The following is a 23,174-nucleotide window of genomic DNA, read 5'->3' as shown; positions in this document are numbered from 1 at the left end:
GTCTTAGAAACCCCAATCACATCGGATGTCCAATTAAAAATAACAATTTTTCATTTAACTGTTTTTATTAAGGTGCTTAAAATAATTAAAAACATTGTGAACCATTTCACGAGATTGTCCTGGTAATGTTTGAAAAAATATCAACATGTACAGTAAAGATCAACATAAACAGTAGCAAAAGCAAAACAATAGCTGTCAATTTTATACTCATAAGCTTGACCGAGCGCGAGAGAGACGGACAGTCTTTTCATGATGTATTTCAGTTTGACATCACGCCTCTGCCTCTCGCTTTTCACAGACACTACACAGTACACAAGCTCAAAGTGTAAATGTGTTGAAGCCACCAGCTTTAAATAACATACCAATATGTGCTACTAAAAAGGCATATACATTATACTCATCTATCAAATTTCACCAAAATCTATTAAAACGAGATTAGGTTAATTTCGATTTTGATTAATCTTAAACTTTAATTTGTGTTTATAATTTCTATTTTTTTTTTAATGAAGAAAACCATGATAAATATGTAACGTGTTTATTTTGAATGAATTCAAAAATTAGGAAAAATCGATTAATCAAAAAATCTATTATTTTTTATGCAGAATGTCACATCCCTATGTGTAATATTTTTAGAGTTTCCGATTCCGAAGTGATTCTGAAAATTGAAATCCGGTTGTGTTCCTAATATTTCGAATATTCTAATTTCTAAATATTTTTCTTCGGCAAAAGAAAAATTGATTACAGAAATATTCTTCAGTGTAATTTCAAAATTTTGGTACCGCTCAAAATGGTATTTAAATGCCAAGAAGATAGCTTTTTAAAAGAGGTTAGTAAGCTAAGTGAGTAAACTTAAAGTTACTTATGTTATTGTTTGAATTTTACATCCATAATTGATATCTCAGTAATAATATAAAAAAACTATTTTGGTTCATTGGCAGTTTACTTCTAAAGTGGTTAAATGCGAGTCAACTACGGAGCCAATAGTAGAATATGGCAAATCAACAAAATTCCAGGGTTACCAAATAACAGTTGAGAACACAATTCTTTTCCCAGCTGGAGGTGGTCAAGTAAGTAGTTTCCATTATTTCAAAGTCATGCCAATCAATTTGGATGTTCAAATATCAAGCTAAGTAGGTTCTACCACTTGTTGAAACTTTACCCTAATTATTTTTAGAATACTGTTACATAAATTATTAGTGCTTTTGAAATGTTGACCCTAATTTTGTTTTTAAGCCACATGATTTGGGGTGGCTAAATGAAGTAAAAGTCTTGCAAGTTCTTCGAAAGGGTGAGGAAGCTCTTCACTTCACCAAGGAGCCGATTGAAGTAGGAACTAATGTGACTCTAAAAATAAATTGGGAAAGGAGATTTGACCACATGCAACAACATTCAGGTAATAAATGTCTAATTGATAATGTCCATTTCATTAAGGTATAGTACAGTGGGTTATTTATATTAAGTTATAGTTAAGTTAAAAATAACTAAACTATACTATAAGTTTAACAGTTTAGACATATTCTATTCTTACAGGACAACACCTGCTGTCAGCTATATTAGAGAAAGAGCATGATTTACCAACAACAAGCTGGTGGCTTGGTTCTGATGATAGTTACATTGAAATAGATACACCAAGTGTTGATCCCAAAATATTACAAAACGTAGAACAAAGATGTAATTCATTAATACAATCAGCATTACCTGTTAAAGTTAAGTTATGTAAAGCAAAAGACCCCAATTTAGATAAGGTAAGGATAAAATTTTTACCATATTGCTTTAATAAAATCATCTTTTTAGGTTAAGAACTACATATTAAGGAAAAAATTCAGACAAAGGCGCCCTTACACTGAGCAGGGTGTTGTTATATATGAAATTTATATTTATTAATCCCATATATATTATTATATTCATTTATTTATGTTGCATAACAGGCACATTTACGGGGCTTGCCTAATGACTGTATGGACACAATCAGAATTATATGTATTGGAGATGTTGATGAAAATATGTGCTGTGGTACCCATGTGTCAAATTTAAGGTAATTGTCCTTGAGAAATAAGAGGCAAGATATTTTATTAGTTGACCAATGCCAAAATAAGTAATAATAAATATTTTCTGTATTATACCACCACTAGAATTGTACTTTATTATATTTATTTCAGTCAATTACAAGTTATTAAACTGTTAGGTGCAGAACCAGGCAAGAAAGGAAAGACTAATTTGAGATTTTTGGTTGGAAATCGTGTAATAAACATTTTCCAAAATATGTTGGACAAGGAGAAAGCTCTAACTGGCATATTGAAGTATGTATTTTCTTTAAAAATGAAAGTATTATAGTTGTGATCTAATTTTTTTCAAATTTAAAGATTTGTGATAGATTTCATACTCATTTTGATAAATTCTATTTCAGAAACGATCCTACAAGACATGAAGAACTTATTCAAAAATTGCAGAAAAATTTTAAAACAGTTAACAAAAACCTACAAAATGTCCTTACTGAATTGGCTCAGTATGAAATTGAGAGGGTTATAAACAATCAACCGAAGCCTAAATATGTGTTTATGTTTAAAAAAGAAGCAACACCCGAATTCAATAGGGCCATATGTAAAGGATTGGAAAAGGAGGGGCTGTTTATATTTTGTGCTTCTGAGGAACCTGATAAACCTAAAGAAGGACAAATTATTATTCAAGGACCAGAGGAACATTGTAATGTATTAGGAGCACAGTAAGTATTTTTTAAAACAATTTCCTTAATTGCTATAGAGGTTGAGTTGTTGTTGCTATGGAGGCATAGCATGTTTACCCGATGTTACGGAAGTCTGATGTTTGATTTTCAGCAATAGAATAATTCTTTCCTGATGGTAGGCAGATATATAGTGGAAATTGGGGACAAGAGTGTGTATTTAATAGAAAACTATTATACCTAGCAATTACAATTGATATGTGGGAAATTATTAAATAGAATTTGTTATAAAGTTTAAAAATATTATAAGTTAATTTTCCATGTGATTATTAAATACTTAGTCATTTGATTTTATCAATATAAAAATTTTAAAGCTAATATGCACGCAAATAATTTAATAAATTTCTGACTTCAGATTTAAAGACTAAGTAAAGACTGAGTATTCATAAATTTTTGTTTATTTTATAGGATAACAGAGATTTTAAAAGCAAAAGGTGCATTTAAACATGGGAAGTTTCAAGGAAAGGCTTCTGACTTAAGTGGTATCAATAAATGTAAGAAACTAATAGAAGACTATTTTAATGACCTCAACTAAGTATTTATTGTAATAAATATACTTTGTTAAATAATCACTTTTTATTACACATACCAATTTAATGAAAATATCTATACTTGAATAAATAAGGAAGTAAATATAATTTTTGTCATAAGTTTTGTCTACTTGACATAAATGCATTTATCATACCTATTTCATACATTGCCTCAATATATAGAAACAAAAAATAACAACAAAATATCAACCCTACATTACACTACACTTCCAGGTATTATTATTATTTAATATTATGAATCCCAATAACCCAGTGTCCACGCAGATGGCCATGATTTCAATTTAGTTAATTTGAAACTATTCTTAAAGGCTAATTGCAAGTGTAGTGGAAAAAGTGCTCATAAGTAAGCCGAATTTGACTAACAGAATTATGTTGTTAAGACTCAAATTTTTCTGTAACCTTCTGAACCACCTTTTCAATACCAACATTGCTCCAATCTTGTGACATATCGTCTAGATAATTGTCAAAGTCAACCAAATCCTTAGACGCTTCCCACTGGAGTAAATGTGACACTAACTCTAAAACTTCAGATTGCTGTAGAGGGGGAGCTGTAAAAATAATATGTATTTTTATTTATAATTTCACAAATTTTCAACATAAAGACTAGCTAAAAGAAATATACAATATAAAAGTGTAGTTCTGAGATCTCTACAAATATCTTAATATAATATCTAAATAAATAGCTAAATAGTTATGCTTATTAGCGGTAATAGTGGCTTAAAACTAACTTGTAACTTATGTTACCAAAATGAGCAGGGAGTTTGAACAAATTATGGTTTTACTTTTGAATTCTGTTAAATTAAATTAATTAATTAATTAAATCTAAAACTCACGGAACAATAATTTACTAGTTTCTTGAAGTTTCCACTTTCCATCATTAAATCGATGAATTTTTAACGCTGGTGATGTCATATTTCTGGCTAACTTTTTATTTTCAATCTATAAAAAATATAAAGCACTTTTATATACAAGGGTTTGTAATGAAAATATGTAAAACAATTACTTTCATATTTATAAGATTTCCCATATTATTTTATTTAAAAGGACCATATTTTCTTAAAATAATTAAGTAGGTAGATAGATACAATAATTATAAAATATATTTACCACAGCAAAAAGTGCAGATGGGAAGAATTCTGCTATTTTCTCAGCAATTTTTGTACTTGGACACTTCTCTACACTACTGTCATTATAGTTTTCACAAGCAGCATAATATCCTACTATTATACGATTATCTGTCTGAGCCATGTTATCTATCTGAAAGCAATACCACAACAATTTTAAATCATTAAAGATGTCTTATGTTTTGAAACAACCACGTTATAATTATTATTAAATTAGTTAAGCCACTTAAAAACCACATACCTGTGTTAGAGCAACTTCAGCCATTGGTGTTAGGTTATGACTATGGTGGAATAAAGGCATAGCGTCCACAATATCAAGGTCTGGGTTTTTAGCATCATCTTTAACTTTACTACCATCCGCGAGGAGAATGCCGTTAATAGCACAATGCGGATATTTGGCTGCGTGAAGAATCATTTTTGCATAAGCACTAGTTGTAAACGTTACTTCACCCATAGTTCCCCTTTTTATTATATGACACAACAGTAAGTATATAAATACTTCTAAAAAAATATCAATTCAGTATATTAATGATAAAAATATCTATATAATTAATTAAATAACAAATTAAGCTAAAGGCGTTAGGTACACAATTACACAAGTTCAAAGTGTCACAATCCTAATTCCTAAACAACAGACAACTACCTAATGCCAATTGCCATTTGCCAGTCTTATTTATGACAACAAAAATATCTTGCATTTGACAATTAGAAGTCACCCGAATGTCAGAACAGCTGACTGAATTTAGTTCCTTACAGTTTTGTTTCATGATTGAGAATTTTCTTAATTGTAAACAATAATTGAATTCGCTATTTATTAAACAATCAGTTTAAATGATACTCAGTTGTATAGTATAGATAAAAATGGATAACAACGATAGTTCTCAACTCACAGAGTTTCCGCGCTTTGAATCTGAATCTAATCAGAGTGGCGTAACAATGTTTTTTAATAAACTATGGAAATTACCCTTATTTTCTCCAAACGAAAGTGACGATCACCCGGAAGATAAAATGTCGCGTGATGATAAATATACTCAGCTCGAGGATCCTAGTAAGAAAGAAGTTGATTTAAAAAATGATCCTTCATGCAGCCAGACAACTGAAAGTGGCCGCAATGTTATGAGAAAAATTAGTGTTTTCAGTTCTGGAGTAAGAACAGTTATGCCTTTGTAAATATGGTTTTATTTTGTGACAATATATTTATCATCTTATTTTACTATCATCTTAATTCTTAGAGTGGCACTCGATATGCTGACACAGATCTAGCAAGATATTGGATGCCAGATGATATATCACGGGAATGTTATGAATGTGCAGCACGTTTTGGAGCATTACGTCGTAGACATCATTGTAGAGTATGTGGACAGATATTTTGTTCAAGATGTTGCAGTCAACGTGTGCCAGGTTTTAATTAGTTAAATTAATATATAGTCTGTTCTCCTCTTAATAAGTCTAAGTTTAAATGCTAAATGTTCATATCTCGTTGGTCTTTAAACATTTAAAAATCCTTTTCTTGTAGGCCAAATTTTTGGGTGTGCTGGTGATTTGCGTGTTTGTACATATTGTTGTAATGTAGTACTGAGCTATCTACGTGAAAATGACATCACTGGTGAAATATATCCTGACTTGCGAATGTTACAGGAAAACCTTCAGGTATTTCTGATAAATTAAATGAAATATTAAAGATTACAGAATAGAATAAATTAGATGTACAATAATTATGATGCCAATATTTTTTCCTTTCAGACGAAATTTCCAGAAAAGAAATCAAACTCAACGGGAAATCGAGACTTTATGTTTGCCCGCGAGCAAGAGAACTGTGAAGTGCAAAGTTCCACCAAAGATATACATGATATCTACAGACAGTTGTCATTTTCATTGCCAACTCAACATCATAGGTATGTGATTTGAATACCAATCAGATTTTACTTCTCACTAAATCCATATGAAGAAAGCTCTTGATACTCCACGGTGAAATATTTGCAAATAGAGCTTTTATTATTATTTATAGCAGTGTTAGCCTAGTGACTTTAATTCTAATCCTCTATCTATGTGCGCATCTAACCACTTGGTATGGTAGTATGGTGAAAGAAAATATCCAAAAATTAACTACATGTATCAGATCCTACTTATCTATCAAATAAAAAAGATCAAAGAAATGGATGCAATCTGAGGCCCAATACCATATAGTACTGCCACTGGATTATTATTATTAGAGGTTTTTTTTTTTTAAAATAAGTGTTAATTTGTTTTTTTTTTTAATTCAATCTGACAGCAGCTAGACTTTTTAAAAACAAAAAAATTAATTTGCTTAGATGGTTCAGTTTAAAATCATCCACCGTATGTATAGTTGAACTATTTTTCAGATACCGTTTAGTGAGATATAGCAACGTATGGCGAGGATGTGACGTCATACAATGGGTTATGGAAAACACCCCAAATAAAACCAGGTAGGTAAAGTTTAAAATTTAAATATTGTTTTGCCGTTTTTAATTAAATGAAAATACTCTAACTAACTATACATTTTATTCTGTGCTAATTAGAACAGACGCGCTTAAGAATAGATAATGAGTACGCGTTAACATCTAACCATATGGTACGCTTATGATTTTAACTTCAGTTAAAAACATGTTACCGGCCTAAATCTAACTCGTTAATTTATTAGAGGTTAAAATATTGCCTCCAAGTTATACCGAGCGAGCAGGAAAAGGCTAAATACATATTGATCAAGAAACAGATACAGAAATCTGAGGCCCAGACCTAATAAGGTTTTAGCACCACAGATTTTTATCTCGCAAGAACTATAATAATTAAATAAAACCATAGTAATTCTACTGAATAATCATAAAAGTTAATGCGACAGTTTAAAAACAAAGAAAGGGTGGTAATAATATAACTCTGTTTCACCAAGGCTAATAATTCTGCGAAGAGTGGTTAAGTAATTAATTATTACGTTCTAGACATTCGTCAAAATTACCGTTGTAATGTGCGATTACTGTGTCGTTCGTAATTATGTTTAAACAGAAAAACAATCATAAAACGCTTTTGCCCTTCAGTCTGATTAGATAAATTACTGTAATAAAATTAAAATAGTTAAAAATACATTTTTATTATTATTTTTATTTTATTACTAGTTAACAATGTTTCATTCGTCGAATATGAAAAAATTGCTTTAATTAGATATATATTTGCATATTTAATGTACATAGTATCCTAATAATTTTATTTTCCTGAAAAAAAAATAGATTTTGCTTTTACGACTTTTCCCCAGGGCAACCGACATTTACTTTTAAAAAATTGATGGAACATAAATTAATTTTACCTGTTTTCGCGACCTGCATTATAAAATACTTTAAAACAAGTATATAACTTTATTTCTTACTTTCTTTATAAAACTCACATGAATATTATTCAATCACTTCTTAGTAAGAAGTATTTGAACAATAATAAACGTATGAACCTTACGTAACACTACTTTTGTCCATATTTTATAATGGATAAAAATTAATCTTTTTATTCAGGGCCCAGGCGTCAATGTTCTGTCAGAGTCTCTTGCAACAAGGCTATATGGAGCAGGTGACCGATCCACCACATTTCGCTGATTATGGCCTCTACCGGCCTCTGAATTTGGTCTGCACCGAACCTGATGTCTCAAGTAATATATACGACATCTTTAGCGCTGTCAAATATGTCAAACTTTATATAGATTTAATGGTTTGGCAGTTTTTGAAAGTAGATTTAAGTTTTATTGTTTTTATTGGTTCTTTCAGCTGATGAGAACAATGAAGAAGCCGAAACGACCAGATTGGTTGAGAGTGTGTCTTCTTATTGTCTAGATCTGAATCTAGGCGATAGTTCAGCGCGACTTAGAAAGTCTACTAAAAGAGGTGAAGTATAGGAATATTGTGTTCGTTAGAATGGTGATATTAATCTCTAAAACAATTGAAATTCGTTCGAAAAATAATGGCTCATATTAAGCTAGTATGTCGATTGAATATATTATTACTTTCCGTTTTTATCTTGGATAAAATTCTGTCAGTTTCACGTATATCTTTGAACAAACAGTTTTCTATTAACATCGGAGAATATAACCCAAAAACTTATATATGCTAGGCCTCAGATGAAAATTCCGTTTCCAATCAGTGACAGACACTTCTTTGCTTACAGTATGCATTTAAACAAAACGTGTTAAGATACATTAAAATAAATTATTATGTTTAGTATTTGTTTAATAAATGTTAGATTTTAAATAATTTTTATTTGTTGATAAAAGTCATTTTCAATGTCTGAAAAATATTCCTGTTGGAAAATAACACTTGTTAGGGCGCGTAACGCGCATGGCGTATAACTCAGGACGTTTTAATTTGATTTCTCGGGAAATAATAATCATTTCCTTTATTACATACAAGACTTACTTTAAGAAAAGCCTATAAAGCGGTTGCTTTAAATCACTTTTTATATTTTTAGCATTTCGTTAGATGTTTTCTTTAAATTAATAAAATTGTTTGTCTTAAACTGTTTGTTTTCTTTGGTCTCATCACCACTACGAGAGAGTTACCAGTTAAATATTTTGTAATTTCCCAATATTTTTAACATTGGTTTTATTTCAGAACCGGCAGTTGAAACACCAGAAGAGGAACCATTGGTTATAGAAAACGATGATAGTGAGTATTATTTGTCCAATTAAAGATGCACTATATCAAATGTGGTTTAGCCAAAGCAAAAAAATGTGTAGTAACAGAATACATTAAATTGTGCATGTTAAATACACCTTTATGCAATTCATTAAATAATATTTTTCATGATTTCATTTCAACACTGAACAAAAAAAAAATTACTTCAAATTCTTCTTATTAATTTATTACATTTCTTAGAAACTTCTAAAAACATTCAAAAACTGCACTGCACTCTTAAATTTACGTTTTAAAGAACAGTTAAATATACTATATTGTTAAATATTAAAAAAAAATGTCTTAAGGTAGCGAAGTGCGGCCTATATGTAAAGCGATAGAGGAATCAGGGGTGGAGCATATAAAGCTGCTACTACGCCAATGCCTCGCGCGACAGGCTCTATGTTCTAGCTGGGCTGACGTGTTGTATCCGCTCTGTGTACACGCCGCTAATATCACTGCACCAGGTAAATACAATTTTGATAGCTTTTCAGATATTTAAATTTAAGTCTGGTAATATAATACTTTTACTGTACTCAGACATTCCTGCTACAAACGAAAAGTGGTTCTACTGTATAGGTACAATTCATTACAATAACTTGTCACGACATACTTTTTTAGCGCATTTTGTTATATTAGTACATAATATGTTAATACTAACTTTACATATCCTACAAATGTTTTTGTTGGCCACTTAATGCCAAGTTGTTGAAAAAAATGTCTTCATTAATTGCGAATTGATTAGAGTTTCCTATTCTCGTATTGGATTAAATAAACTGACTAAATAAAGAAGTAGTTTGACCTAAATGTGTATGATATTGGAGGAGTTGTATATTTGAGTATGATCTATTCTCTATAGATCCAAAATCGGATAAATGTTCGTAAACTAACTAACTAATTTTGTAAACTAACTAACTTCGTAAACTCACTAACTAACTTTGTAAACTTACTAACTTTGTAAACTAACTAACTTTGTAAACTAACTAACTTTGTAAACTAACTAACTTTGTAAACTAACTAACTTTGTTAACTAACTAACTTTGTAAACTAACTAACTTTGTAAACTAACTAATTTTGTAAACTAACTTTGTAAACTAACTAACTTTGTAAACTAACTAACTTCGTAAACTAATTCATAGCGAGATGATCCTTTTTGATTTTGTATAGTTTGTTATGAAATGTGTATTCCAACTTTAAAAATCGCTATAAAGTTTTCTATTCACGAGTTTATGGAAATATAACCTATTAAATTATATTAATAGGTAATTCTATCTTAATTTTTGTAACAGACCTAATGGGCGCTGACATAGATGTACGAAACTACGTCCAAGTAAAGAAAGTCCCCGGTGGGGAGAAACGAGACAGTGTGGTTGTACCTGGCGTTGTTATATCCAAGAATGTTGTGCATAGGTATGTATTAAGTTCAAACCTAAATAGCCCATTAGGGCCCTATGTGGGACTTGGCTTCTGTTCTTAGATTTTTTAGAGCTTTCTGTGCCTGGAACATTTTTCTTTTGATGTTTACCTTCGACGTACGAGCATTTGTTAATTGCACATTTGAAGTTTTAATGAATCAATCCCTGTATCGACTATGGTGTACTTTTTTATAGAACCTTCTATAAACGGGCAGGCGCCTCATCTGATGTCAAACAAAAAAATAATAATAAGGCCAATTGAAAAGGCAGTTTTGAAAGTCAAAATATTAAAAAAATTACTAGTTGCCCCTTCCAAAAGGTAGTTTCATATGGAGAAGAATGAGGAAGAAATTCCATACTTACTCTTTTAAAATGATCTTTTGATATTAAGTGATACCCCGCCCATGGACACTCAATGCCAGAAAACTCGATTTGTACGCTCTTTTGAAGGACCCTAAGTTGAAAACACCACTTCATGCATGCAATTACCACCTTAAAAGTTCTTTGTATAAAGCTATTTTAAGTAAACATTTTTTAACAGAGGAATGCCTCGGCAGATAACAAACCCTACTGTATTACTCCTCGACTGTTCAATCGCGTACCAACGGGTTGAGGGGAAACTTACCTCCTTGGAGCCTGTCCTAATGCAGGTAATATTAATCTGTGCTCTGAATATATTAGTATTGTAATCATAATTTTATTGATCAAAAACAAAGAAACATATTAAAACGTATTAATAAAACTGTTTAAATTTCATTAAATGATAAATTAAAAAAAATATAATGATTTTCGCCAGCTCTCGGGATTTTTTTCGATATTATTCTGCTAATTACAGGAACAAGAATATTTAGTACGATGTGCCGCGCGCATATCAGCGCTGCGTCCGCGCGTTGTGCTCGTTAAGGGGGGCGTCGCACGCGGCGTACAGGATGCGTTGAGGGAACAGGGTGAGATATATTATGGCTTTATTAATATAATTAATATCGCAACAGTTATTCTAAAGTAGTTGATGTTTTTTCATTGATTTACTCGTACGCTGCGAGAAATACCAATGTAGTGTTTCCGGTAGTAATTCATAGGCGAATTAAAGGGATTCAATTAGAGGAGAGATATTAATATTTATATTAATTCAACAATTCATTCACTCCTGTTGAATGAATTGTTTTGAAGTCCCGAGTTTCAAATCAGGTTAGGTAACTGAGAGCCGGCTCGGTTATTTTGCGATATTGGCAGGAATTCTTTGGTAACAAAAATGGTTTGGTTTTTTTGGTGGTTTTGGTGATGGATTTGGTATATTCATGTATGTGTGTCAAATAATTGTTTTCTACATATAAATATTTAACAAATATTCTATAATCTACTTAGTTACCTTAATTATGGTTTAAAAAAGATTACAGTAGAATTGAAAACCTAGTATGAATATAGTTCCTATTATTTCAGGTGTGGCTCTGGCAATAGGAGTGCGCGATAGAACGTTACGTCGTGTGTCGCGATGCGCACGCGCGGATCTTGTCGCGTCTATTGACGCACGCATCGGCATGCCCAAACTTGGTACATGCAAGAATTTTAGTATTAAAAATTGTAAGTATTCATTTTAATTTATGATAGTTATCTTCGGATTCTAGTTGTCCTTAATAAAGTTAAATAACTCCTGGTCAACTATTATACATGAATTACCGCATGATTTAATACGTTCGTTCATAATATATTTTTTTTTAAACTAAAAATATAAATTATTGAGTTTATGTAAAATTATTTGTTTAATTTATGTCATTGTCAAATGTAAAATTATATTATTTATAAATATAATCAATATTTTTATACTACTATATTATTCTTTCATTATTTAATTGGCAACATATATGGCGTACAACCAAAATCTATTTCATAAATGTTTAATCACGGTTATACAATGTTTCCGGTTAAAAGAGATAGAGGACTAAAGTTATTAATAAACGAATATCTGCGTTCTTTTATTATACCAGATTAGATGGTTATAATATTTTATTGCAATCCATTCCAGATTCTAGTAAAACCTTAATGGTTCTAGAAGGCTGCGCCGAACCTAATTTGGGATGCTGTATTTTACTACGAGGTGGCACTCAACAAGAACTAACACGTGTAAAAAAAGTAGCGAAATTCATCCTTCTTGCGTGCTATAACTGGAAATTGGAAAAGGCCTTCTTAGGGGACATTGAAGCTGTATTGCCAGAACCAGGCATGAGTTTTATAGAAGAGCCAATAGAAACCAAAACTGTTGAAAAAGACATCGAAGTTGGTGAAGCTGTTTTGGAAAGGATTAAGACAAATGGATCCGATGATAGTGATATTTTTGATGGGAAAATTAGTTACGATATCAAAGTTGAAGAAAGTAAAGTGGATAGTGATGTAAAAGATGAAGAAAATGATCAAACAAATGAATCTGAAACAAAAATTGAATTTAAAGAAAATGAGGATCCGGTGAGAAAACAATATCGTAAAATGGATAGTGATAAAAACCTTAGTTGTGGAGTTCCGATTAAGGATTTCAGTGATCCACTGAGGTCTACTGTGTCGATGGAGGATGATGTTTTTCTACCAGTCGAAGCTGAGTTCAAGGCTGATACGAAAGCTGAAAGGTGAGTTGAAGCAGTAATTCTGTAACTCTCAATAGACTTAGAAAATAATTTTTTGCATAATTTAATAACAAAATGTTGAATAATAGACCAGTGCAGATAGCCTTTAAAATAAATAAAAAGTGAAAAAAATTACAGTGGGATGAAACCCATTATAAAAGCAGGGGAATATGATCAAAATGAAAGGAAAAATAAATTACGGTCGATCTGAGGTCGGGAAGGGGTAGGGGGGGGGAGTTTTAAGGGTAAAAAACGGTTTATCTCGATTTCCGGCAAAACTACAAGTCCTACCGAAGAAAGTTAAATGGCAAAGTTGTAGGTAATAAAAAGATCTAAAACTTTTGTATTCACACATTTTTCACATAACGTCAAAATTTACGTGAAAAATTCAAAAAACCAAGTTTTTGGTTTTTTATTTTTATCTTTGACAAAAATATTTTTTTTTTAACGAAATTTGGTGAAAACTTACCTTTCTATGTCCCAAATACACTGTAATTTATTTGAATAAAAATATTTATTTGTTCACCTTATTTTGAATTAATATCGAAAAAACACCCTAATTTTCAATCGAAAATTCTGACGTCAAAATTTCAGCTTTTTTCAAAAAATTGGTGTGCTTTCAGTTCGTTGAAATCTCTACTTTCCTATGGTAAAAAAATATATATATATTACCATAGTAAATCTTCTCAGAAAACGCAAAAAATCGTATGCAGTAACGCCCAGACCTGTCATCCCCTTCCCTACTTCTCTATGAATCTTCTTTAAATTATAATCAGATGCCTATTTATTACTATTTTAAGATAACTTATATATACCTGAGTGACCTAAAAAAAAATTTAGCCTTTAGATGGGCTAAAATTTTCGTATTTCATAGAGAAGTAAGGAAGGGGATGACAGGTCTGGGCGTTACTGCATACGATTTTTTGCGTTTTCTGAGAAGATTTACTATGGTAATATATATATATTTTTTTACCATAGGAAAGTAGAGATTTCAACGAACTGAAAGCACACCAACTTTTTTAAAAAAGCTGAAATTTTGACGTCAGAATTTTCGATTGAAAATTAGGGTGTTTTTTCGATATTAATTCAAAATAAGGTGAACAAATAAATATTTTTAATCAAATAAATTACAGTGTATTTGGGACATAGAAAGGTAAGTTTTCACCAAATTTCGTTAAAAAAAAAATATTTTTGTTAAAGATAAAAATAAAAAACCAAAAACTTGGTTTTTTGAATTTTTCACATAAATTTTGAGGTTATGTGAAAAATGTGTGAATACAAAAGTTTTAGATCTTTTTATTACCTCCAACTTTGCCATTTAACTTTCTTCGATAGGACTTGTAGTTTTGCCGGAAATCGAGATAAGCCGTTTTTTACCCTTAAAACTCCCCCCCCTACCCCTTCCCGACCTCAGATCGACCGTAATTTATTTTTCCTTTCATTTTGATCATATTCCCCTGCTTTTCTAATGGGTTTCATCCTACTGTAATTTTTTTAGGTTTCAAAAATTATCGGCACTGGTCTATAATTTCTATTTATTATTCATTGGTGTCGTTTCTTTGTATTGTTTTATCTTGTTTTCCTTTTTGTGTTGTAATTTGGAATTGCTGTATTTTTGTTTAGTAAGTCTTCTGTTTCTTGGCTGCTGTTGTACTTTTTTTACTATTGTAATACATATATACAATTAATTAATACGCGTAATGTTTTATTGTATCAGTATATTTTCTCATGTAAGTAAATGTTGTATTGTTCTGAATCAAAAATTAATATCTTAAAAAACTGGTTGTTTGTAAATTCTGTTTACGGACGATAGATGCAGCGCAATCGTACAATGAGCGTAACGGGACAATGAGCGAAACGGGACAATTAGTCATAGCCTAACCAATAATTTAAATTCAGATAACACCGAAATGTGTCAATAGATAACGTAATTTGCATAAGAAAATTATAATTTGATTTCAGGCATAATCTACACTAATATTATAAAGAGGAAAGGTTTGATTTTTTGTTTGTTTGAAATGAATAGGCTCCGAAATTACTGGACCGATTTCAAAAATTATTTCACCGTTGGCAAGCTACACTATTCCCGAGTGATATAGGCTATGTTTTAATTATAAATTATTCATAAAATTAGGGATGCTTACTAAAACTTGAATAATCTAACCCAAGGTGTAAAAAAATAAACAAAAAACTTCCTTCAATCGTGTGCGCTGCGAAAACTATTAATGATAGAACAAAATGATGCATTACAATTTTTCAGGACACATCACTATCTATAAAAATGTCGCGACAGCATGTCTCTATCGTTTATAGTTACGTCACAATAAGCGTCCTTTTATTAATTTTTTTAAATTAAAATATCACACCTAGAAAAGGCTCTTTATTCGTACCTAGGTATTGATCCTTATCAAAATAATTACCAACGTTTCACATAAGCTACAATTTAATGGCATAACCACCAAAAAAGCATGGTGGATTGGTGTTTTCCTGCCGTTTCTCTTGAATAGTTTACTACTATGTAATATAACAAAAATCTTAGTCACAGCAACGCTTGGCTGGGTCTTCTAGTAAATTATAAGTTTATCACAAAATTTCAAGTTAAAGCAACACTTTTTAGATGGTGTACCGATGACGTGGTGCTATCGATGTCGCCTAACATAGTGATTCCTGCCCCGCCTAGGCCCATTCGGCCCCAACCCCCCCATACCCCACGGGAATTGAGGCACCAGGTGGATTCTAAACCGGTGGAAACACAGTTCAAGGTAAGCTTCTAGTAGTAGGTATCTTCGTCAAGATTTGGTACATTAGTTAGGACTTCCTTACACCAACAGAAGCTAACTCAATTATTGAATTATTTTTCTTAAAAAAGTTACCTTAATAATAAACGTGGATAACACCCGCAAGTTGACGCGGAGGCGCAGGTGCCCATGGGCGACCGTCAGCACTTTCTTCAAAGTGACTTGCCTACTCGTTTACCTTCCGTTCCTTAAATTAATGTATAGGTTTTATTATTTATTTTCTTTAATACTTTACTTTTTATATTTTCTAAAAAAAAATATTTAGCTTTTTTCTTTATCTCGGAAATGGGCTTGCCATAGACCTAAAAAGTCTAAAAACGTGTCAGGCACAGGAGGCCTTGATCAACCTACAATTGATCATAATACTGATACAAAAATATGAGGCCTAGACCTAAATGATTTAGTTATTTTATTATTTCAAATAATATGTATTATGTGCAAAGTGTGAAAATTAACAATTTTTTTCATGGATTATAATTAATAATTAACACGCACATAATAGGGTATTAAAATCAGTGATTTTGATTAAGGAGCCCCACCCTTTCGTGAAGCAAGCGATAACAGCACCGGCCGATGATTTATCCGTAAGACGAATGCTTGCTAACTTCAGAGCGACTGGTTGCCGGCTTGTTGCTGATAAACATAAACGTAAGAATACATATCAATACTAATCGTATAAGTCAATACAGTTTTTTTCAACATATATTAGAAACAAAATAACTTATAAAAAGCAAGACTTGTCACAGCTTTTGTGTGCCAGCCGTTGAGTATGCTGACTACTAGACAAATTAGCCAGTAAATGGCCATCTTAGAATGTTAAACTTGATCTCGAAAAATATATTTTCAGCGGAATGTCCGAAATACAGTCCATCGGTTGTTAAGCCGGTACTGAGTGAGGTAGAGACAAACAAAAAGAAAGAATCAGAGTCCTTGGACCCCTTGGACCCAGAAAACCATCAGAGACTGAGTTTATTGTTGTATAGTTATTGCAATAAATCTCCCAATGTTCCAGACTTTTGTGTAAATCCCTGGTAAGTTTACCTAATTATATCTGGTTTATTTGACGTTGATCACGCACCAGATATACTATTGATATTTTTTAAATTATAATTGATTATTTTAAAATTATTATTGATGTTTTTCAAATTATAATTGATGTTTTTCAAATTTTTATTCATATTCGTATGAGTACACCTAACCCTCTTAAACGTGGTATGAAGGTACCGGGTTTGTAACAAGTCGCGCCTCAGTCTATGCATAACAAGATAAAAGAAAAAAAAACATCATCTCTTGATCTTGGCCTAGGATTTCATTGTTTTCCTCTTAATAGACTGCATGCCTTCAGTCTGATACAAGATTTTTGGGCATCTCAATTCAGACTTAAGACTTAGCGAGTTACTCTCGTATGTCTCGAAACTAAGTCTTATAGATATGAAGCTTTCTTCAATATGTTTTTCTTAACCAAAACAAGTTAATTGCATATAAAAATTCCCCATTAATTGGCATTGACACAGCCCGTATTCAAACTCAAGGTTTAAGGCGCACATCTAGCTACTACGCTACAAGATTAAATTCCTAATAGATGAAAACAGAAAATCGTCGTATTTTTGCAAAGATTTTCTGGATTTAGAAAGAAATTATTTGGATTGTCAAATGGGTTTCAATTCTAGGATAGTGACGATGGAGATGTACGGTCGTCACGATATATCTTTGGGCGCTTTTTTAGAGAAGTACTGCTTCAACCCAGACCACAAATGTCCATCACCAAACTGTCATGTGCCGATGAACCAGCATATACGCAGGTATTTAACATATTTTTAAGCTACAAGTTATATATGATATATGTGTATTGCGACTGTGTTTGCTAGCTTGTCGTGTTTAAGTCGAAAGAAAGAATCTGTAGTCAAATGTTAGGAAAAGCATTTTAAGTCATTTTGTACAAAAATCATAAAATCATAATATTTATGTTTCTGTAAATTGCGTTTTATAGATCTGTAAAATATAATGTAATACGTATTCAGAGACATAGGATTCCTTTTACTAGTGTTTAAGTCAAGACAATTGAAGAACCTCCGTACTCAGCAGGCAATCAATGTTTAACCTTTACAGATTTTTAGTAGCTTTAATTCTACTCTATTATATTCTAGCCCATTTATACTCTTACGTAAAATATTGTTTGTCCTTCATTTATTTTAAAGTTCACTCATAGTGTTTAGCATTTAACGTATATTTAAAAAACTAAAATTTCGATATATATCTTAGTTTATGTAGTGTTATATTACGTATTTCAGATTTGTCCACGGTGACGTGTGTATAACGATTACATGCAACACGATTGGACACAGCAATGTGGACAAAACCAAGGAGGATCAAAATAAGCAGGTATACGTTTAATGTTAGATGAGTTGCATCATCGGATGTCGAGGCAAAATACAAAATTCAACTCGTATCACCTCGGTGTCCGTTGTTTCACAACTGAGCGTTTTTAAGGCAATTTTTGCTGAGCACCACCACTGTGAGGAACCAGCTATTCATTGAAGTTATAAGGCCGGCTACGCACTTGCGAGCCTTCTGGCAAGTGAGTGTCCATGGGCGGCGGTATCACTTAACATCGAGTAAACCTCCTGCATGTGTGAGTGTGACGTCACACGGTGTGACGCCTGTAATATAAAAAATATACAAATTAGACCCTATTTCTATAACAAAGGGTTCATTATGGTACGCGAAGTGATTATTAGCGATATTCAGTTGCTAAATCTTATACGACTTATTGTTTTGATTAATTCTGATACGGAAGACTTTAATTAATGATCGGTAGTTAACTTTAAAGAATGATTTTAATTAATAGTTCTATTTATATACCAATTTTTATATTATTTCCTGACTGATAATTTTGTATTGCTATATATCTATATGCTATATATATAGCTATATGCTATAATCTAATTTCATAATTCTTTAATTCGACACTGGCGTCATTTCTTTTCAACAATGTAGATCGCATGTATTGATTATATCAAGAATATTTCACGGGCAGAAATTGTCGGTACGTTGAGATTTTACTAGTGCTACTAGCCTAATACCATATTATAACTGCTACTACCCTAATACCATAGTATCTCTGCTACCACCCTAATACCATAATATATCTGCTACTAACCTAATACTATAATATAACTGCTACCGGGTGGTATTAGGGTTAATACCATAGTATCTCTGCCACTACCCTAATACCATAATATAACTGCTACCGGGTGGTATTAGGGTTAATACCATAGTATCTCTGCTACTACGCTAATACCATAATATATATGCTACTAGCCTAATACCCTACTGTATACTGTAATATATCGGAATATTATGTAGGTAATGTTCTGGTCCCGTTGCGAAGCGTGCGGGATAATATCCCGTGGCGTGCCACTGTCCCGGTCGGCGTTAGGGCTGTCTCTGGCCCAGTACGTGCGACAGCGCGTCGCGGCACCGCGCTACGGACGCAAGTTGTGCGCGCATCCGCTGAACAAACATTCCCACGCGTTCGTTACTCGACTCACTACTGCTTGTTTCAGGTGAGCTCTTTATGTGTCTATGTATGTATGTATGTATGTAGGGAAATGTATTCTATGTAATGTGTACTCTTTTCCAGTAGAATATTCCCCTTATTAAACTAGGTGAACTTTTATTGAAATAGTATGTTGTCTCTTTCTGTCAAATGGTGTGTACACTGGGATGATAAGAGACAAATGAGTGTTTTAATCAAATTGGTTTAATTTTTATTTAGATCTTACTATCTCGATCGCATGAAACATGTTTATCATGAAAATTACATTAGTATTTGTATATAATGCATGTTCGTTCTTTACGTTTAGTTCCAAATACGCCTAAGGACCGCTTACTAATTTTTTTACAGAAATCTTCCGATACTTTTCTATTTGATTTTACGTATTAGTCTTGCCTCTGGTGTATTGACTTCACTAAACCATATATTACCATATATTTAATGTGTGTAATTAAAAGTCTAGTTAGTTTAAGCGTTTATGTAACTGTGACTTTTTTTTCTTGGTAGTCTTTAATTTCTGTTTTAATATAATTGACGTGTATGTATGTAAAAATTATGACGTCATATTTTTTAAGCATGTATGTTGTTTTAAAAATAAATAATACAGTATTGACTTACTAAATACATTCATACATAGCGGTATAATATTAGCAGGAATTAAAATAAATAACATTGATATTTTATCACGTACTATGGAGCCATAACAATGTTTTTGTTTAATTCTTTCTTTGCAGCGTAAAATTGTGTCAATTTTATATAATTTAATAATTAATTTAATAGCTTATATAATTTATACATGTACCCATTGTACCGTAATTGTTGAAGATTTGGGGTTTTTATAATCTCTAGAAATGAGAAAGTGATTACCTTAGTTGATAACCTTTGATAATTTTGACGTGACAACGTCTAATAAATCGATGAACGCCGGCTGCACGCACGAAAAAGCATGACTCATTGTCCCGTTACGCTCATGTACGCTTTCGTCTCATCTATCTCTCTTCTACTCGAAGACATAAGTATGCAATCATTTCATCAATATTTTGTTATGCCGTTGTCACGTTAAACTATTTATATTTACGTCCGTAAAACGACTTTACAAACAACGATTTTTTAGGTACAATAAGATAAAAACATACGATATCCAGCTGCCCCCAGACGTGATTTCGATCGACTATGACACAAAACAGATGCGGGACTCGCTGATAGCGCATTTAAACGAACTTATGCTTAAAGGTAAGATTTTTTTAATATTCTTTTTGTATGATTCGAATTAGTCACACGTTTGTCGTGGTTATTATTCAGTCTTCTGTGCCTGACATGCAGACATATTGGGTCTAAGGAACGCCGTTTTCTTCATGATTAATTCACCGTACGAAGATATGCACACGTAGCCGAAAGTCCTTCAGCTGGGACTCGCACCTACCTTCTTGGTCACGAATTTGTTAGATTCTACTTTGAATCAAGAATTTTCTGAAGCAAATTAAAATTTATTTTTAAATGAAACTCTATGGCCGATGGCAGGCCATGCGTCATACTCGTGAACGGGTGCTACTTGTGGTGGTACTGGTCGTACTTGAATTCGTGTATGCGGTGATGTTAGTTATTTTTACTATGTTGTTCCCACGAGAATGTAAGTGCGCGCTCTATTTTACCATGCCTCCTGCTAATACGAGGACAAATCTTTGTTTTTTATTTATTTTATTAATAACTTAAGATGTCATGTGGAACATGGTGTAATGGTTGCAGCTCCTTACAAACGTTGTGTAAAACAAAAACTTGGAGATTAAAAAGAGTGGCGGAGAGTTTATTGCCAGTTCTTCTCTTCCGTTCTACGCCCTTGATTTGAGAACTGGTAGTAAATGTAAAATTAGACGCATTTAATGTTTCTTTTTTGACGTTCATAAGTGTACATTGTGCTACCTACATGGATAAATGACTTTTGACTGCGTAAGCTGCATAGCGAAGTCAGTTAAAATTCAGTTCCATTATTTTGCTTAACATTTTTAAAAAAAATTTACTGGATGCTTAGTCAAGATGCCCTAACAATGACAGTTCGTGTCGACAAATTTTTAATACAAATTTATATTAATCGTAGATGGTAGTACTCGCAAGTTAGTACTCGCAAGTTAGTACTCGCAAAAATTGCTTCCTGGATCGCAAGAGTCGCGGATAAATACGCATGATTAAATAAAATAAAAGGCCTTTCTCCTTTTCAGGCCATGAAACATTAAGCGTTGGTGATGGCGATGCAGAGCGTGAATACAGCGTGTTCAAACAACACATGGAACAAATCCACTTAGCGCTTACTGCGCCTGCGCATTCTAACACATCTCTCACTGGTAAATTTAAAAACTAATACGTATTCTTCACGTTTGATGTATAAAAATAAGTTAGTGGAAACGTTTTTTTTTTTCAGAAGTAGTCCGACGTCTGTGGAATGTGTATGATAACATAATAACTGGAGAGAAGATGTTACGAGATGCACAGGACAAATTATCGCCCAATACTAAGAACAAAGTGATCATGGAGTCTAATGGTAAGGGACCGTTCAAGTATATAGTAACGAATTTTGGGAGAGGGGGGGGGGGGGGGATACGATGCAGGGCGGGGATTGAATTATGCGTTATTGTTAATATTGTTTTCGACTTTCCAGTACTTTACACCACATATTCGTAACTTTTAGGTATAAAGAGTCACTAGGTGGTCACGAAACGTTTTACTATACATGGGTACAGAAAAACGTTACGGCGCGTTAAATGGGGGGGGGGGGGCAATAATCTCCAAAAATTGCGTGACGTGATAATTGAAGGCTTCCTATGTTATACAAGGTCCTATACAACATATTACATATAGTTTGTTTAAAGACCAGCAACGCGAGCCATCTGCGTTGAGTGTATCCATGGGCGTTTTTTTCATGTAATAGGAGGCAAACGGGCAGGATGCTCACCTTATGCTAGGTGATACCGCCGCCTATAGACACAGACACTCACATTGTCAGAGGACTACCAAGTGCGTTACCGGCCTTTCAAGAATTGGTACGTTCTTGTCTTGAAGGACCCTACGTCAAATTGGTTCGGAAATACTTCCTTGGGCAGCTGGTTCAAAATAGCGGTGGTGAGCGGCAAAAACTGCCTTAGAAAACGCTCAGTTGTACCCCCCCTCTTCGCCCCTCCTGTCCAATTCTCCCCTCCTGTCCCCCTCTTGTTGTATCACCTCACTAAACACTCCAAATTCTTGCTTAGTACACGTTTATTGTATTTTTATCTACTTGAGTATAGATAAATGGTTGTACCCATTTATTATTATTTTTTAATTTATTTATACCACGACTTAAAGCGTTTTTAATTAGTTTAATGCACCGTCGAAGCTTAAGTTATATTTATAAGTAAAACACGTTGTCGCATGGTAACGAATAATAATTTGATTGACAAAATTAACAAAAGGACACTTGACATTGACCGTTAGTTTATATAATTTTGACATATGTCTCTATGTATTCTTTGCAACAATATTTATTTTGATTTTCAGTGGAAGACAGAACTGATTCGGAAGATTCTGCCGGCGACTCGTCGAATGAAATCAATTTGGATGTAAATTTAGAAAAGGAACATATTGGTAAGATTATCATGTGCATATTATAAGCCCGAAAGTTTCAAGTTCGATTTCCTGCGAAACAATAATTGCTTTGGTAAGTATAAGCTCTTTATC

The 23,174-nt window shown here is 32.5% G+C and overlaps 3 protein-coding genes across 5 annotated transcripts in view; 2 read left to right on the top strand and 1 right to left on the bottom strand.

The window, feature by feature from the left end:
- The first annotated feature begins 426 nt into the window (after positions 1-426).
- Positions 427-3,309, top strand: LOC125057325 (alanyl-tRNA editing protein Aarsd1). The gene is made up of 8 exons (XM_047660971.1): positions 427-826; positions 939-1,067; positions 1,234-1,393; positions 1,531-1,745; positions 1,929-2,035; positions 2,160-2,300; positions 2,408-2,722; positions 3,149-3,309. The coding sequence occupies exons 1-8, from the start codon at positions 788-790 to the stop codon at positions 3,273-3,275; spliced, it is 1,233 nt and encodes a 410-aa protein (XP_047516927.1). The 5' UTR covers positions 427-787; the 3' UTR covers positions 3,276-3,309.
- Positions 3,244-5,032, bottom strand: LOC125057326 (ER membrane protein complex subunit 8/9 homolog). The gene is made up of 4 exons (XM_047660972.1): positions 4,657-5,032; positions 4,399-4,548; positions 4,125-4,230; positions 3,244-3,839 (listed from the first exon to the last, which is right to left on the bottom strand). Exons 1-4 carry the CDS (start codon positions 4,867-4,869, stop codon positions 3,667-3,669), a joined length of 642 nt encoding a protein of 213 aa, XP_047516928.1. The 5' UTR covers positions 4,870-5,032; the 3' UTR covers positions 3,244-3,666.
- Positions 5,033-5,162: 130 nt separating this feature from the next.
- Positions 5,163-23,174, top strand: part of LOC125057223 (1-phosphatidylinositol 3-phosphate 5-kinase) — a 31,765-nt gene continuing 13,753 nt past the window's right edge. For all 3 annotated transcript variants that reach the window (XM_047660770.1, XM_047660771.1, XM_047660769.1), the window contains exons 1-24: positions 5,163-5,561; positions 5,648-5,816; positions 5,932-6,065; positions 6,159-6,310; positions 6,779-6,862; positions 7,934-8,067; positions 8,183-8,299; positions 9,023-9,076; positions 9,391-9,549; positions 10,372-10,492; positions 11,039-11,147; positions 11,333-11,444; positions 11,938-12,078; positions 12,521-13,115; positions 15,730-15,874; positions 16,441-16,558; positions 16,758-16,941; positions 17,581-17,712; positions 18,202-18,292; positions 19,277-19,476; positions 20,581-20,699; positions 21,683-21,805; positions 21,883-22,002; positions 22,995-23,081. In XM_047660770.1, coding sequence (XP_047516726.1) covers positions 5,277-5,561; positions 5,648-5,816; positions 5,932-6,065; positions 6,159-6,310; positions 6,779-6,862; positions 7,934-8,067; positions 8,183-8,299; positions 9,023-9,076; positions 9,391-9,549; positions 10,372-10,492; positions 11,039-11,147; positions 11,333-11,444; positions 11,938-12,078; positions 12,521-13,115; positions 15,730-15,874; positions 16,441-16,558; positions 16,758-16,941; positions 17,581-17,712; positions 18,202-18,292; positions 19,277-19,476; positions 20,581-20,699; positions 21,683-21,805; positions 21,883-22,002; positions 22,995-23,081 — 3,685 coding nt within the window. In that variant the 5' untranslated portion in view covers positions 5,163-5,276. The remainder of the gene's footprint in view (positions 5,562-5,647; positions 5,817-5,931; positions 6,066-6,158; positions 6,311-6,778; positions 6,863-7,933; positions 8,068-8,182; positions 8,300-9,022; positions 9,077-9,390; positions 9,550-10,371; positions 10,493-11,038; positions 11,148-11,332; positions 11,445-11,937; positions 12,079-12,520; positions 13,116-15,729; positions 15,875-16,440; positions 16,559-16,757; positions 16,942-17,580; positions 17,713-18,201; positions 18,293-19,276; positions 19,477-20,580; positions 20,700-21,682; positions 21,806-21,882; positions 22,003-22,994; positions 23,082-23,174) is intronic.

The sequence above is a fragment of the Pieris napi genome, chromosome 16 (assembly GCF_905475465.1).
Source record: "Pieris napi chromosome 16, ilPieNapi1.2, whole genome shotgun sequence".
Classification (NCBI taxonomy): domain Eukaryota; kingdom Metazoa; phylum Arthropoda; class Insecta; order Lepidoptera; family Pieridae; genus Pieris; species Pieris napi.
This window is presented reverse-complemented; position numbering and strand designations above follow the sequence as displayed.

What these genes read in the sequence shown, in the direction of transcription:
- LOC125057325 (XM_047660971.1), top strand. Translation starts at nt 788, where the DNA reads ATGGTATTTAAATGCCAAGAAGATAGCTTTTTAAAAGAG. An exon ending in AAGATAGCTTTTTAAAAGAG is followed by an intron (nt 827 to 938) that starts GTTAGTAAGCTA and finishes GTTCATTGGCAG; the next exon opens with TTTACTTCTAAAGTGGTTAA. An exon ending in TGTAATGTATTAGGAGCACA is followed by an intron (nt 2,723 to 3,148) that starts GTAAGTATTTTT and finishes TTTATTTTATAG; the next exon opens with GATAACAGAGATTTTAAAAG.
- LOC125057326 (XM_047660972.1), bottom strand. Translation starts at nt 4,869, where the DNA reads ATGGGTGAAGTAACGTTTACAACTAGTGCTTATGCAAAAATGATTCTT. An exon ending in CTGAAGTTGCTCTAACACAG is followed by an intron (nt 4,549 to 4,656) that starts GTATGTGGTTTT and finishes TATTGCTTTCAG; the next exon opens with ATAGATAACATGGCTCAGAC. An exon ending in AACTAGTAAATTATTGTTCC is followed by an intron (nt 3,840 to 4,124) that starts GTGAGTTTTAGA and finishes TTATTTTTACAG; the next exon opens with CTCCCCCTCTACAGCAATCT.